This window comes from Tinamus guttatus, unplaced genomic scaffold (genome assembly GCF_059628265.1).
Source record: "Tinamus guttatus ecotype Peru unplaced genomic scaffold, ASM5962826v1 Tinamus_guttatus_pri_ptg000048l, whole genome shotgun sequence".
Lineage (NCBI taxonomy): Eukaryota > Metazoa > Chordata > Aves > Tinamiformes > Tinamidae > Tinamus > Tinamus guttatus.
Genome location: NW_028288582.1, coordinates 11,282,626 through 11,298,468, shown reverse-complemented (window position 1 = coordinate 11,298,468; position 15,843 = coordinate 11,282,626). Strand labels below are relative to the sequence as shown.

The 15,843-nt window shown below is 40.8% G+C and overlaps 1 protein-coding gene across 1 annotated transcript in view; it reads right to left on the bottom strand.

Annotated features, from left to right (window-relative positions):
• Window positions 1-1,884: 1,884 nt before the first annotated feature.
• SYNE3 (spectrin repeat containing nuclear envelope family member 3) overlaps window positions 1,885-15,843 on the bottom strand; it is a 32,449-nt gene continuing 18,490 nt past the window's right edge. Inside the window, exons 13-17 of the mRNA XM_088539711.1 lie at window positions 15,406-15,532; window positions 15,071-15,226; window positions 14,454-14,603; window positions 13,034-13,072; window positions 1,885-2,831 (exon numbers count right to left, since the gene is read on the bottom strand). Of these exons, the coding sequence (XP_088395837.1) occupies window positions 2,634-2,831; window positions 13,034-13,072; window positions 14,454-14,603; window positions 15,071-15,226; window positions 15,406-15,532 (670 nt within the window). The 3' untranslated portion in view covers window positions 1,885-2,633. The remainder of the gene's footprint in view (window positions 2,832-13,033; window positions 13,073-14,453; window positions 14,604-15,070; window positions 15,227-15,405; window positions 15,533-15,843) is intronic.

Here is a 15,843-nt window from a genome sequence, read left to right as displayed (position 1 = left end):
ATTTATAGAAGAATATAAAGTGTCCAAAGCAAGATGAAAACCATTGGGCTTTGGATAATTTCCACTGCAAAATGGTAGAAAGATTCATCACTTATGTGATATATTTAAATTATCTGAAGTTTATGAGAGAATGGATTTACTGAATTTTAAAGCAAAATGACTCCAAGATTACAGACAGGGGGCTTACAGAATAAATTGGATGCAAACCCAGCAACAAAAGCATGTTTCTAATTGATTTTTTTCTTCTTTTTTTTAAACCTATCACAGCCCTAAAACATCCGGGTGATGATGCAGTTGTTCTGTTATGTTCTCTAATGATCCTTTGCATGGAAATGTTATTATCCAGTTGCATACTTTTGTGGTGTCCCATGCATTTGTGAACCCACAAAAAAAATGCAGATTCAAACAGTCAGAAAGGAAACTGATATGAGATTCTGTGCTTTAATAGCTAAGACTTGTCTATCTCTCTGCTAATTTTCTCCAGTGGTTATATTTTTTCCTCATTATTTTTTTCTTTCCCTCTCACTGGCATTTTACTTTCAGCACAAGGGAGCAGCTAAGCAAAGCTCAGAGAAGTGCCACAGGAAAGTGCATGCACACGCACACCTATGAACAACCCCACAGCAGGCTGTGCTGCAGTCCCTCTTCCCCCACGCTTCTTTTCTCCCGGAGCATTTCATTTGAAATGGAGATGTGCACCATGATGAGCTCCTTGCTGCGCAGCCTCGGGGTTCCTCCCGCAGGCCTGGCAGCAGGTTTTTATGTGCACGCCTCTTGAGCAGCTAATCGTGGGAGAGAAGGAGGTACATCCGCCACCACCACAAAGAACAGTTGCAAAGAAGGAATTTATTTGCTCCGTTCTCTGATGAATTATAGCTCCTTTCCATCGGGCTCCTTCAAGAAAGAAAATGCCTTCTTTCCCTCCATGTTTAACTGTGAATGTCTGATTTCTCTTTCTCAATGTATGTCTCCTCACCTTTCGGATTTTAGCGTCTCTCTCTCTGCCTGCTCTCCAGATCCCTTTTCCTCTGCTCTGTGCCTAAAACAAGCTCCTTGCTTTTGTGCCTTCTTGTCTTCTACCCAGCCTTCTTGCTCTAGCAAAACTTCCAAGATTTTGCTACAGAAAAATGACTTCCCCTTCTAGTCCCCCAGCTACTAAATAATTCACCTGCACAACAGATTTAATATTATTTGGGACTTGTTTGGAAAACAATGTTGAATACCACATGCTGCTTCCAGAAGAGAAGTTCCTCCCACAGCACAGCTAGGATAGGGGAAAGTAACTGTTTCTTCCATTTGTATTTTGGGGGGATGATTATTACTGAGGCTAAGAAGAAAGTAAAATAGAGAAAGCCCTCAGAAATGGCACAAACTGTTAGAGATTATTTCTCTCCTAAGTCTAATTAGGTAAAACACCACAAAAAATGGTTTCATCACATTAAAGCTGAGAATTTTGTTTACATTAAAAGGCAACGTTAAACTGTACATTAAAAATGATATATCAGGCATAAGCTTAGGTAAATAAATGACAAGTTGTCATCATCTGGAAGATTATACTGTATAAACTTGCTTGACTGTCTTTGATGCAATCAGTTCACATCAGTTTAGCGGATCACTAACATAACAACAACCTAAGAAGGAATCTTCTTTCCACAATGGTATTATTAAATTACTTCCAAGATTTGCTTTGCTGATGCTGAGTCAGGCTGCATCCAACTCATTTGGCTTTATGATCCATTCACAAATGCCTCTTCACAAAACAAACAAAAAAATGCCATTGCTTTTTAATGACACGGTATAGCTTTATGGACCTCACAAATTTGTTCAGAAAAGTATTACTTGATCTTAAAGTTACCCTACTGTAGGTATATATGAAAGAATATATCCAGCTTTTCCCCTACTGCATTCCTGATTCAGGTGGGCTGAAGAACACAATAATTGGATAAAAAAAAAAAAAAAACTGTTAAAAAATGAGAACAAGGGGAGGCCTGCCCCCACTCCTACTGAAGTCAGTGGGAATATTTCCATTGCCTTCTGCAATCCTTGCACTGAGCTACTGAAAAAACAGCTCAAGATTTTAAAAAGAACTGTTCAGATTTCGCTTGGGCTGAATGTTGACCACTGCATTCAAACATGATTCAGTTTTGCCCGCTCTCCAATTTTCACTGTGGTGCCAACTCACATCTTCTCATACTTACTTTGACTTCAGTTGTAAACAACAAGAACTTGATTTAAAAATGGAACAAAATGAAACAACAAGAAGCAGCGTTCAGTATTCCTTGCTGAAAGATGGCAGAAACAGAGACATTGCAGGATTATTCCCAAACAGTGGATATTAGTTTGACCAGATATGTAATATATATATATGTGTGTGTGTGTATATGTATATACACACATACATACACAGTCTCTATATACACTTTATAAAATAATCATAAAATACTGTAAAAATATTAAATTTGCACAAATACCTGATTAATGTGGGCTAATACTATGCTGCATTTATGTGGCAAATCCAGTTAATATGATGGCCTTGTTGGAAGCCCTAAAATCTACAATACTTGCAATTGCTAAAAAGCAAGAGAGAAGCAGTCTGTGTTTCAGGGATCTTCACCTCTTGCCACGCACAGCAGTTAGGTTGGAGGTGGGCCCTCGTATCTCAGCATGAGGTTGAAGGACCGAGCGAAGTTGTTGGCCAGGGTGCAGCTGTGGGTCTCCTCTGCCAGGGGCAGGAGGAAGGCCAGGAGCAGCAGGAGCAGCAGCAGGAGCTGCAGTGGCAGCGCGGCCCAGCACGCGCGCCGCAGGAAAGCACACACCCCTCCGGAGGGCTTCTGAAAGACACAAACCAAGCAGCAACTCAGCCACAAAAATAAGAAATCTGCAGGCAGGCGCATTTCAAATACATCAGTACAACAGATGGGGAGGCAGAACGAGTTGTTCAACCATGTTGTCCAAGCAGAACCAGCCTTGTGAGAGAATGAGGGAAAACACATGAGACTGGGAAGAGGGTGTTAAAGCCACATTCACTGCTGAGCAGCCACAACGTCACATATCACTTCTCTTTGTCCTAGTGCAAATCTAGAGGATTTCATTAAGCCTTATGAGTTTAATCTGGATTGGCACCATCGGGAGTGAATAGATTTGTGGCTACAGAGTCAAGAAATATTAATTAAGAAATAAGATTTCCACTAGCAGTTCGTTTGGATATCTCCTGCCAATCAACTGAAGAGCATTTTTTCATGGAAAGGCCATATGCCAATGTCTCTAAGGGAGTCCTAAAAAAAAAAAGAACACAGGGGTGAACAATCCATTTATTTCATCAAACATGATTTATATTCATAACCTACAGCTACAGCATTAGGTATCAACTTGCCTCACAAATATCTGCTCCAAATATTCACTGAATTGAGATCCACATTTTCCACCAGGGAAATTACATCAGAGACACTCTGGGTTGTATTTGAGCCTGCAAAACTAGGGCTTCTGGCCTCTATGGATGCCATACTAGGCAATGCCTTCTTCACACTAAAGCACCACCATGCATAATCCATAGGAAACATCGCCAGAGAAGATAAGGAAGCAGAATGGTGGTAGAGGAAAGTAATAACTCCTTCCTACTTTTTAGAGGGTCTCTTCCCTTGCTGTGCACTCTTCTTAGTCTCTTGCAGCTCTGTATAAGTGCTTACACACCTGACTCCGAAGGCAAACATATAGCTGCAGTTACAGAGCAAGACAGTTGTGCTGTGAACTCCCCCGCCCATAGTTGGTACTTCCACTATACCAAAGGGCTGATGAGATTCAATTATAGTGTCAGGCAGACATGGAGGCTTCAGAGCAACAGCTCCTTGCTGGCTCTTTTCTGACCTGCAGTGTCTGGGTTGTAACCGGCTCACAGAGGTCACCAAAAACGCAGGCTCCGGGAGCCTGGGGCTGCGACTGGTTAGGAGGCAATGGATAAACACTAGGGTGTAGGTGGGATTCTGACTTTAAACACCCTTTGGGGAATGTCTCTGGGTGTAGCTTGCATTTACTGACCAAATCAAAGCTTCGCTGCCCTGGCTCTATTACAGGAGTCATCTGTTCATACTGTAGTCTGTTCTCAAACACTAGCCAAAGTGCTTGGCATAACTAGCTTTTTTAATGGGACTTTCCCTTTTCCTAGTCCTCGAGGCCAGATCTGAAATCCTTCATTTCCTCTGGAATTCATCCGTCCGTGGAGTGAGCAAACCTACGGAGGATGTGTTTATAGTCAATGCTAAAGTCATTATGAGCCAGGACAACAGTTGCAACTCTTAGAGCTTTCTGAGCTTAGCTCTGTACTTCCACAAAACACTAGCTCCTTGGTGTAGTCAGTGTAAGCCAATGGGCTGTCACTGGCAACTTCTGCCATCATTGACTATTTCTCATTCCTCTAAATGGCAGCAACACGGCGATGACAGGGACATTGATTTTACTGTCTTGTCTATACAAAATAAGGCTTTTTCCAGGTTCCAGAAACCATGGATGAGTCTGTTTCTATTTAAATAACAGGTGTAGTTCTACTGGTGGTAGGTTAGATTAGAGCTAAATAAAAAAGTTTAATGTTTATGTTGTTGCAGAGTAGGATCCTATGACTATATAACTGCTGGGGCAGTCCAGAAGGTCCTCACAAACTCAAACAGGGAGTTAGAAGTCCAAATCCCACTGACACACAACTGTGACAAAGGCTGTCAGCCTTCCCAGGAGCACCTCAAACTCCTGCATTACAGCTGCCCTTTCTTTAGGGTTGGTTTTGAAAGACACCTCATCTTGAAACTGTTCTTCCATTGCCAGGCCAGATGCTGTACCCATTTTCTCCTCTTTCTATGAACCAGTGGGAAATACCGCCCCTTTCAAGTTGTGTCTCATCTCTATCCTGCCACAGCCAGGAAGCAGGTGCCTTAATATCATTCAGGTTTGTCTTTGGCTTCTGAGCATGATCAAGTTGTGGTAGACTAGTCACTCCCAGTGTTCCTACCCCAATTCTACTGATGCATCATTTGATCCAGAGCAGGTCACTGAGGGCAGCTCTCCATGCTTCTCTCTAAAGCAGACACTATTATTGAACTCTCAGAAGTGTGATGAGATTGCAATGCAATTTGTCAAATGTCTTGCTTTCTGATTTACAGGAAGGAGCTGTAAAATAGATCTGCCATGCAAAGCTTATCTTTGAGAATGAATTATTCTGAAACAGCCCTATTTGCAAGCCACCGTCTGCTCATCTTGGAGCTTTCTACCAGAAAAGATACTTGGGCAAACTCCAGCATTTGATAAGTCAATGGAGGGACTTTCACCTAGGGGCAAAACTTCAGAGCAGGGGAAACATTTTTTTCTTTATCTGCTGCTTCTCTCCCACCTTCTTGGTAAGACTATAGGCATTTGTTTTTGATGAACTTTTGTCTTTGCTGCCCAACTTCTCTATTTTGTATCATCACACAGCAAGGTCACAATCTGCATTTCTGACTCCATCTGTTGCCATGGAAATGACTCTGCTATCACAAATATGGTATTATCATATCTCTGCAGGACTGAAGATGAGGTACATAGGAGCTGTGAGGGTTTGGTGCTTTCAGCAAATTTGCAATGATAAGCCCTTAATATACGAGGGCCTCAACTTGCACACACTGAAACTCATGGGAGATTTACCACCAGCTTCAGTGTCTGCAGCAGGATTATGCACATAGACAACTAAATGAAGTCAGATTGGGAACTACTTATTCATGGAGTTTAACAGATACCCTTACAAATGGATTCATTACTTATATGCCCAGGTTCTGGTGCTCTTGTGCATATGAATCCTGTATTAGTCCTTAGTGCTGGCTGGAATTACTTTAGCAATATGAAATGTTTCAGAGGTGGCACCACCAAAGGTGTTATAGTTAAAGGACAGAAAAGTTGAGGGAGAGAAAGTAACTTTTAATAGCTGACATGATACAGTTGGACAAAGCAGAGACACTTTTAGGAAGAGATTCCATCTCCTGAGCATGAAATAAATAAATAAAATACAAAAACAGCACTTCAGTTTGACTAAGAGTATTTTTTTTTTAGTCTGTGCTGTGGGAGAAGTTTTCAAGATGTGGTGACCTGAGACTAGGGCACCAAGAGGGAATTCAGGAGGCCAAGGTTCAGACCTTCTCTCTGCTGGACTGAAAGTGATGTAGAAGTCTACTTTCAGTCAGAATCACATTCCCAATCTTTCAGAAATCTCTCTGGGTTAGAAAAGGGCAGTCTGACACAGTTCCACCTTTGAAAAAGACAGAACGTTTTATTTCCACATGAGATCAAAGGTGGGAGCCACTAACCTTGCTCTGCAGTGGAATTTCCCTTCTCTGGACTACTGGTTTCAGCAGAGCTACTACCCAGCACCCTCTGTGTATGCAGTATGTGCGTCAGATTTAGGCTTTACAAAATATTCTGAAATTAAGTCCTCCTCTAAGAAAAACTGGCAAAGTTCCACTGAAGTCAACAGAACTTTAATTTCCAGCATCTTAGAATAACAGCTGGAATACCTGGGTATTAGGCCAAAGTGTCAGAGACATTTTTGAAACACACATGGAAAAGGAATAGACTGATATTAAAAATGAAAATATACTTTAAAAGTTCACCAACAGGGATGAACGCCCCCTTTTCCCTGCAAATACAAGGACAAACAGGGACTGTCAAGAGCTGGATGGCTGTGTTTTGTGTAATACTAAATGCATGCTTGATACCAAATGAACGGTGCTGGCTGTGAACATTCACATTTGTACTTGACTCATGTTTGGGCACTTGAAGGACAAACATTGGTTTAGATCTAGGGAGTCCTCAGCGCTTAAATCTGTTTGCAGTTAATAACTCCTTACAAAATGCACCATGAAAAATCACTTGGATGGGAAACAGCAGAAAAGCACTTTAGAACTTGCTACATAATATCCCTGTGTTGCTAAAGTGCTTTGCTATTGACCACATTCCAGGATACAGGAAAACACACAGTTAATCTAGCTATGTGAGCGAGCAAAGGGATACGGCCTCTTACACCAAGCTCATTAATGGGCTTTTGCTGCTGCTCGCATGTCACCAGCATGCCTAACAAAAGCCATATTTGCACCACTGAATCAGCGATCCAGTAGAGAAAAATAAAATATCCTGGATTAATTCCTCTTATCTTAGAGCATTTCACCAAGATGACTAAGCTAAGAGAAGAACTGCTGCCTGAAAACTCCTGCTGTCCACAGACCAAGTGGCCAATGGTTTGCAGTCCACCAGGGACACACAAATGCACAAACAGCCACGCTTGGCCATGCCAGTGCTCAACCCGGCCCCGCATCCTCGATTTGCAGCAATCACAGCAGATGGGCAGGCACCAAGGCAGGCCTAAGTAATACCCCCCCTTAACACTCTGCCTCCAGCTGCTTTCAGCTGTGGTAGTTTCTGAGACTGATGTGGCTACTCCCACTACTCAGTTGACCCTCCTTCCAAGTAACATGTCCCATCTTCCCCTGAATCTATGCAAACTTTTAAAGCCCCCAGTATCCCTTAAAAAGGAATTGCACAGGTTGACTTAGTGTGGCATGAGGAACAAACTCCTTTTGTTAGCTTTGAACCTGCCTCTTAGTCTTTTTTTTTTTTTTTTTTTTTTTTTTTTTGTGGAAGAGATGGAGGACAACCAACTCCTATCCATATTCTGCACCACGCATGTTTCTGTAGACTCCTCAGGTTAGACAGGACGGATCCAGGCCCGTACGTTCAATGTGGGCAGACCACAACATAACTCTAACTGTAAGGGCTTAAAACTGCAGCAATGGAGATAGAGGAAGGACATTTTGACGTGAACAATAGGTAGGTCTTGGCAGCAACTAAATACATGGGTTTTAACTCTACCACTTCATTACTCCTCTGAGAATAAGCAAAGCTGCCAGGAGGGCAGTAAGAGCCTTCTAAAATATTTCCCTTTTATTATGAACCATATTATGTCATGATTTTTTTGATGAAGAAGTTGCATTATGAGTGATATTTTGCCTCTGGAAAGTACTGGGGTTTTGTCCCTTGATGCCGCTAGGTACTAATTCAGTTGCTGCTTACGGAGACAGACAGTTGCTGCTTACAGACGTTGCTATGAAGGGAAAAGATCGGTTCCTAGGAGTGCAGGAGCTGCTCTCTCAGACCAAGGCAAATTGGACTTTCCCCTCTACGTGAGCAGTGGAGTTGGGCTTTTTATGACCCCTCAACGTGGTGGCTGAGCCATGAGCATCCCACTCTGAGAACAGCAATGTACAGCAAATCCCAGCTGGTATTTTCAAGAGAGAAGAATCCTTTTTTTCTTGATGAGTTCATATTTTGGGAATTGAGTGCCACTGCCTCATACACAGCTGAGCCCAATCTGCTCCTGAGCAAAGCTGTGGCTCTTTCCCATGCAATATAGCACCAAGAGTTGGATATTGCAGACATGAGATATCTGGCCTCTGCAAAAGGACAGTGAGACACTAAGTTCAGAACTGGACCTTTCTACGTACAAACACTGGCCACATTAGACAACCAGCAGTGAGGAATGAGGAAGCATGTCTGGGACCCCTTGGAGTCCTGTGCGTATCATCTTCCATTTAATAAAGAGCTACCAGGGCATACGTGCACTGAAGGAGGGTTAACTGAGGTCACACCAGCAATTTTAGCTCTGCCATCTTGTGTGTCTGTATTGCTTGACTTCACAACCTAAGCGTTCCTTTCAATTCCGAAGAGGGTAAGTGTATGCATGTAAGTAATTAAGTATGCAGGCAAATTACAAGCTTTGTTTTTCCCATTGGGGAAATTCTGGAGCACCTTAACATGGCTGTACAAGATAGATAGAATCTTTGATAACTACTTGATTTAAAAGAAAAGGAGGGAAAAAAAAAAGGAGAAACCCAGCAGTTTGTATCTGAAGTTTCATCAGTAACATATGGCAGATATTGCAGAATTTTTGCCACAAAGTCGCTTAGAACTAAGTACTCTGCCATATGCTCCCCTGACACGAACGGATTTACAAAGGCTGGCTTCTGCGTGTCGGTACAACATGCCATGCTTTTGGGATAAAAAAGCTAAAGGACAAGGGCCACGGCCTGACTGGGCTATGACCTGCTCTGTTAAAGTAGCACTATATATAAGGCATTGATATCTATAACTCTCCAGACCTTGGCAAGCACAAGAAGTCTCTGATTTGGGATTCTCTATCTTCAACAGATGGGCAGTGAGAATTACTTTCTTTTGATCTGAACAGCACTTGATGCATGAAAAAGGTTGGGAGGCCCAATGAAAGATTAGTGAAGGGGCAGGTAGAACGGGTCACCGCAAAGTGCCATAGTCCCATTTTATGAGACTCTGGAAGACATCACACCTTGCAGTGTCAGCATCAGAAACAGGCACAAGCAGGATTCCTGCATTCTGGCTTTGATACAATTACTAAGCCAGGAAGGCAGAGGTGATGAAAAAATATGGGCCAGGTCTTCTGAGAACAGGACTGTCCCGTGCCACAGTGAAGTGTTTATGCCTGACCTACAAAAGAGGGTTCTAGCTCTCAACTTCCCTATGGTCCTGAAGCATTTGGGCTTCATCTCTGCTTGCATCCAACCTTTTTAATTTGGAAGAAATTTTTTTCTCAATGGTATATAAAGGAAAAAAAACGAAGGGAAAGATAGCTTTTCCTAAGTATGTCTTCTGTTTTACTAAAGCTGTAATGGTGCAGAATATGTCAAATGACCAGTGAGACTTCAGGAAAACAACCGGACCACACATTTTCAACAGAAAGGCATCATACGTGCATGGCACATATGTGAACACATCCATGTGATGCTATGCCCTTTCGTAAATGGACTTTGTGCCTTCTAAAATTCCTGTCATAGCTTCAGTTGGAGACAGCAGAGCATATTATTGTTTTCTTCCCAGCAAACTCTGTCAGCATTTGCTTCACATGCAGTTTCCTGAATGGCTACATTAATTTGATTGACTCCAGATCAATGGTGTCTCAGTGTCTCTAAATAAGATAAAATTACACACTCCTTCTGTCTACATGTTATAGGAGATTACTCTTAATATCTCAAAGGAAGCAATTAGCTGACCACAAACGTAATGAATCCTAATGACTTTGTTTGTACAAACAATAAAGCTAGAATCATTTGTTTAGCAAAGAAGTGTAATTATGCCGAGGACTCAAGAAAATAAATCAAACAGCACTACCTAGGCCTGTAAATAATGAGCATTTGACTTCCTATTTATACTAAAAATTCTCATAGAATATTTTCAGTTAGCTGGAAGCCAACCTTTGAAAGTAACATTCAACACAGTTATTATTTAGTATTTGGCTGATTATGTCCTTGAGTGTACTAGGTGCCCTGCAGAAATATCCTTCTACATTGCCCTGTCACTGGCACCTGCTAAAAATTCACTGCAGCCAGTGCAATTTCCTGCAACTGCTTTTTGTTAATCAACAAGAAGTCACTCACATTGCCATCATTACTGGAGCACATTGTTCCATGTAGGGGCACTAGCAGCTAGAGGCATGTCCTCAGCAAAGGATGAATGATCAGGAGGGAAAAAAAAAAAAAAAAGCATATTAGTATAGAAGGACCAGCCTCTATTCTGTCCAACAGACAGCTATGCAGGCTAGGAATGAAATATAGCCTGAAGGCAGTGGGACGAGACTGGCTGCACTTGGGTCTTCCTCTTCCTCAGGTTGATCTACCACTGTGGCAAAAAAAAATCATTGTTCAAAAGTGAAAGATGAACAGAGAGTCACTAGGGACTTCATACTGCAGAAGGCAAGATCAGTCTAAAATACATGAATTTTGCGTCCTCTGCTGATTCTGCACAAGCCAAAAACAAGAAAGAGCTGAAAATGAGACAATCTGATCCTTAAACAGGGATCCACGAACCTCCAATTGCAGGCAAAGTTACTGGATGCAGCAAATACAGTGATGCAGTCCCCCAAATACATTCTTTCTGCAGATACTAACTCCTGAAGTCAGCTCCTCCCTCAGGGCAGTTTCTTTCACTGGGGTATTGAAAGGATACTCAAAATACATGAAAACATATTTCTAATCTTTCATTCATTTCAAGCCACATTTTAATCATGAAATCTGAATTTAAAATAAACTGAAAAGATGGTTTGCTTCTCCCTTTCTGTCAGTCTGAATAGGGATGTACCCAAAAGGATCAACATTATCATCTGGTTCTCTTACATGACATTCAGCGATCTTAGGCCAAGGCAGGCTTACATAATAGTAAGAGCCTTAGCTTGAATGGGGGAGAGAAGGGGGGAGAGATGCCTCAGCTTGTAGCACTTGGACTCTGATTGCAGTGACAATGTTTAAATGCTCTGAAGTCAACAGAGTCACACTGATGTAAGTAAAGTGTAAATCACAGCACAGTTTGTCCTTGTTGGCAGGTGGGGTACTGCAAATAATAACTTGTTGGTGCTAGCAGAGACATTTCACTATGACCTATTCCATTTTCAATTCCTTCCCACACTGAGTTGTTTCTGGTGTTGGTCAGTAGTTATTCATATCTCAGAGAAGCCTTTTTTGTGCTGCCTGTCACAGGCCTTATTGACAAACCTGTGCTGCCTCCCGTTGTGCTGTTCCTGTATCCTTGAAAATTATCAGATGTCTCATCAGAGAAGTTGAAGAGGAATGAATATCACCCACTCGATCTAACTGCTCAGGGCAGATGTGATCATGCCCAAAGTCTGCTGTTTATCCCTTTTTGATTTTTGCTATGAACCACTCTAGTCAACTAGTTCATATGGAAGCAGAGTAGTCCTTGGTAGTTCTTCCAGATAATTCTTTAGATCTCTTCTAGAGGAAAGCAGCATTGCCTAAGGTTTGGCTGAATCCACACCAAGAATTAAAATGTCACATTGGTTTTCCAGCCTGAGAAAATCTGGTGTAAATCTTACTGTATGGCCAACAGTACTGAATGATGAATGCTGAGCCAGACATGCAAAAATGGAAATGTTTTGGAGATTATCAGGAAGGTTGAACTGTGGAAAAAAATTATTCAGGTATGTGAAAGCTACTGTGCATAGGTCAGTATTTCACAAGGGAGAAGTATGGTAGATGCTATTCCACCTGTGAGCACCAGAGTAGCAGCTCATCTCATCCAGGAGAGGTGCACTGTACAATACCTTTTAAATATTGATTTCTTCCAAAGAACTTTTGCAACGGGAGAAATCAAGGCTTTAATCTGTCTTTAGGTGATTAAGTGATATGTCCATACATCACATTACTCATCCAGTTTACTTTGTATTGGGCAAATAAAGCCCTATTTTGTTCCTTTTAAAAAACAAGGGAAAGCGAGTTAGCAGCCTTAAATGGAAGCCAACAGTGTCTATAAGCAGATAAAGTCCTGATGTAAAAAAAGGCCTCTATTCAATATTACTGAGGTCAATGGAAACACTCACTGACTTCATAGGAATGTTATCGGAAATGTTCCTTGGACTTAAGAAGCTGTCAGTATTTTGCTTTTTTGAAGCTTGTACTTATTATCTCTTGTTTCTTGTGTCATTATTTCAAAGAAAAAATCCTTCATGGAAGGAAGTCTGGTGCATTAGAAAAAGTGTGGACTGAATGACTGAAAGTTTTCAAAAATGCCTAGAGGAATTACGAGTCCCATTTTCAAGATTATTTTAGACACTTAGTCCCTGAACCATTTGGACAGAGATTTAGGCTCTTCTTTAGACTTGCTTTTGAAAAATGAATGAAATGCATATAGCATGTAGCTGTGTGAAAGATGAGTTCCCCTAGTCAGCCAGAAGATAGACATTCGCCTTCTAGAAATATTACAAGCATAGCTGAAGAGTGAAACTTTATAAGTAAAACAAGTTTAATATTTTTTCCCTTTGAGAGTGTGGAGAAGATAAATGTTCTTTTTTTAAGTATTTCAAAGACAGGCTCTAAAGCACCAAATTAGTCTGAAGAATCTATTTTAAAAGTCTAATTTAACATAACTACTTGTGAAATGCCTGATCAAATTTTTTTTTTAGTTTAATGATAGGAAACTCTCATACCTTTCTGAATCTGTCTGGTCCTTCCAAAGATCTAGGAGTCTGTTAAAAAAAAGTATAAACAAATGCATGAACTTCAGATCCTGGTGGAACCTATAAATAAATACTCACCTCGCAGGGCATGGTTCCATCACATTCATGGTCATCTGGATAGAATGAACCAGCAGGTGATTTTTATTTAATGAGCTTTTTAACATGCATTAGCAAGACAGCTAAAATGGTTTCAGGTTCCTGACTATTTGAATCAGATGTAGAGTTCTGGTAGCAATAGCATGATTTTACTGACCCCTACTGATAATACTGATGTTTACACAAGGTATTTGCTTAATAAAACATACCTCATTATAATCGATTACACAGTTCTTATAAATATGCTCTTTACTGATAGTAGTCATGCTTATCTTCCACGCAATTTAAAGGATTTGTCTTCTACGCAAACTTTGGACTTGAATCCAAGCTTTCTTAAAGTGGAAAAGCTTTGATGCCTCAGATTTTAGGTTCTCAGGTTCAGATATCATACAAAGTATATAGAAAGTATACACTTTATACAGTTCTTTATGAAGTATGTGAAGAGTGTCAAATGTACAACTGGGAAGTCTAATTCCCTAAATTAAAGTATTTTGAACTTGGAGATAATAAATCATTATGCTAGAAAATCTTAGTTAATAATTATGTATACTTACACTAAGAACCTGCAAATATCTTCACCGTGACCTGGAATATTTTACAGACTGGGATAAATTCTGTCATCCTCAATTGTCTTCTATGTGTACTACCTTGGTAAGTTCTTAACTCGTTTGGTCTCATATTAAAATATGTCCTTTAAAAACACCTCCTTCTTATTCCATTCCGAATTCTTAGACCATGAAGAAAATTTCACAAAGAAAATACGTAGCAATAGGTTCTTCTCTTGTAACTTTCTGAGTCAGTTTAGTCAGTCAATGGCTACTCTGATCACTACATCAGGAGACGAATAATGAATGGCAAATATATTCTTACTGCAGGAACAGTTCAAAAGAATTCCATGGAAAATGTTCTGCTGAGAAAGGGCCAAAAGCTAGAAATGTCAGAATGACTTCTTTATGCATTCAAAATGAGTTGTAAATGCAGGTTATTCACCCACACAACCACACAGTCTTCAAGTGTGTGCATCTTTGACACTGACCAATTGTTTTGTTTCAAACTTTCCACTTCGAAAAATATTCTGACCATTGCTTAATAACAAAGATGATGGTGCAAGACTTTTATTTTATCACAAGGATGCTTGTGCTTATGTTTATTGCACTGCCTTTAGTGGTAGCTATCAATGTATTTTTAATTAAGCACATACATATGTGCACTTGAAGGGACTAGCAACGTCTAACAACCCAAAAGAGCAATGTCAGAGATCTACAGTGATTGTGAGTCAAGTGCTGTCACCTACCGGCGAGCTCAGGGCCTCTTTCAGTTTAGATTTGTAGAGCATCCATCGGTATCGTAAGTCCTCCAGATCTTCAGAGTTTCCAGTGACAGGATGAAGATGAAGAAGCTCTTCAAAGAGATGCTGACCATCAGGAACATGAGATTGGAGTTCCTGCAGGAAAAGAGAAAGTCACCAGTTTCATAACCTAGCACTTACTTAAAATAACAGTGGCACTAAAGCAAACTATGAGGTACTCTGGACTAGCACATTTACGTTTGTGATTATTTTGGGGGGTTTTAAATAACAGAGAATGGCCTACTAAACTACAGAACACATTTGTTCCATTCACTCCTACAGCTATTGCTGTTGCATCTGACTGCGTTCAACACAAAGCAAAACACTAGGGCCAAACACCAGTCCCCAGTTTTAATCAGCTTATTTTAAAGAATACCTTTGGCATTATCAGTTACAGGCCAGGCTGCTTCCTTCCCTTCTCCGACTCGGCTCTGACAGACCTTCCTTAGAAGAATTTGTCTTCAATTATTGAGCTTTCTAGTACAAGATGCTTCTTTAATTCTGACAGATTTTTCACTTCCATTTGCAACTTTCACCTCCATTTACATCCTCTGAAAACTAACCTCCAGCTTGATGTGTCGAGCCTTTGTTTCTTCCACAGAAGATGACTCCGCAGCAAGGACTTCGGCCAGTTTGATATTTTCTCCTTGTAACCACTCTTCAAAGTCACGAAAGAGCTTAAGGTGGCTGCTCTTACTTTGCCATTCTCCTATTCTCTCCTAGGTTACAGAAGCACAGGAATTTAAAAAAAAAAAAAAAGCCTTTTAGGCCTTTTATGTAACACACATCTTCTCAATGCCAATTGCAAGATCTTCATCTCCAAGCTTGTAACTCATATCAAATAGAGTCAATACATTTGTTTTTGTGAAGTTGACAAGAAAGTAGAGTCCTCTCTCACCTGCTTATGACTGGAAGCTACATCCACAGGAAGGAAGGCTGGTCTGGACTTTTGCCTGCTGTCCACAATCGCTATTTTCTTCTTCTTAGCAGCCACTGGTTTATTTAACTGCCACTGTTTGAGAAGGCTTGAAAACAAAACCAGAGATACCACTGCAGTCACACCACAGAGTTAATGATGAGACATCTGCATTTTGACTACGGCTGTGGAGGACCCCTCTAGAAAAATAACCTTGTTACTACTGCAGTTATTTCCAGCTACTTATTAACAAAATAAGGCTAAGCCAGGAGTGTTCCTGAGCAGCACCTGTCTCCCAGTTCTAACATTTTTATTGGTCTGTTTTGTTTTGTTTTAGTGTGGTGGGGATTGGGTAGGAAGGAAGAGGAAGGTAAAAAGAAAAAAAAAAAAAGTATCTCGACAATAGAACATCTAGTCCAA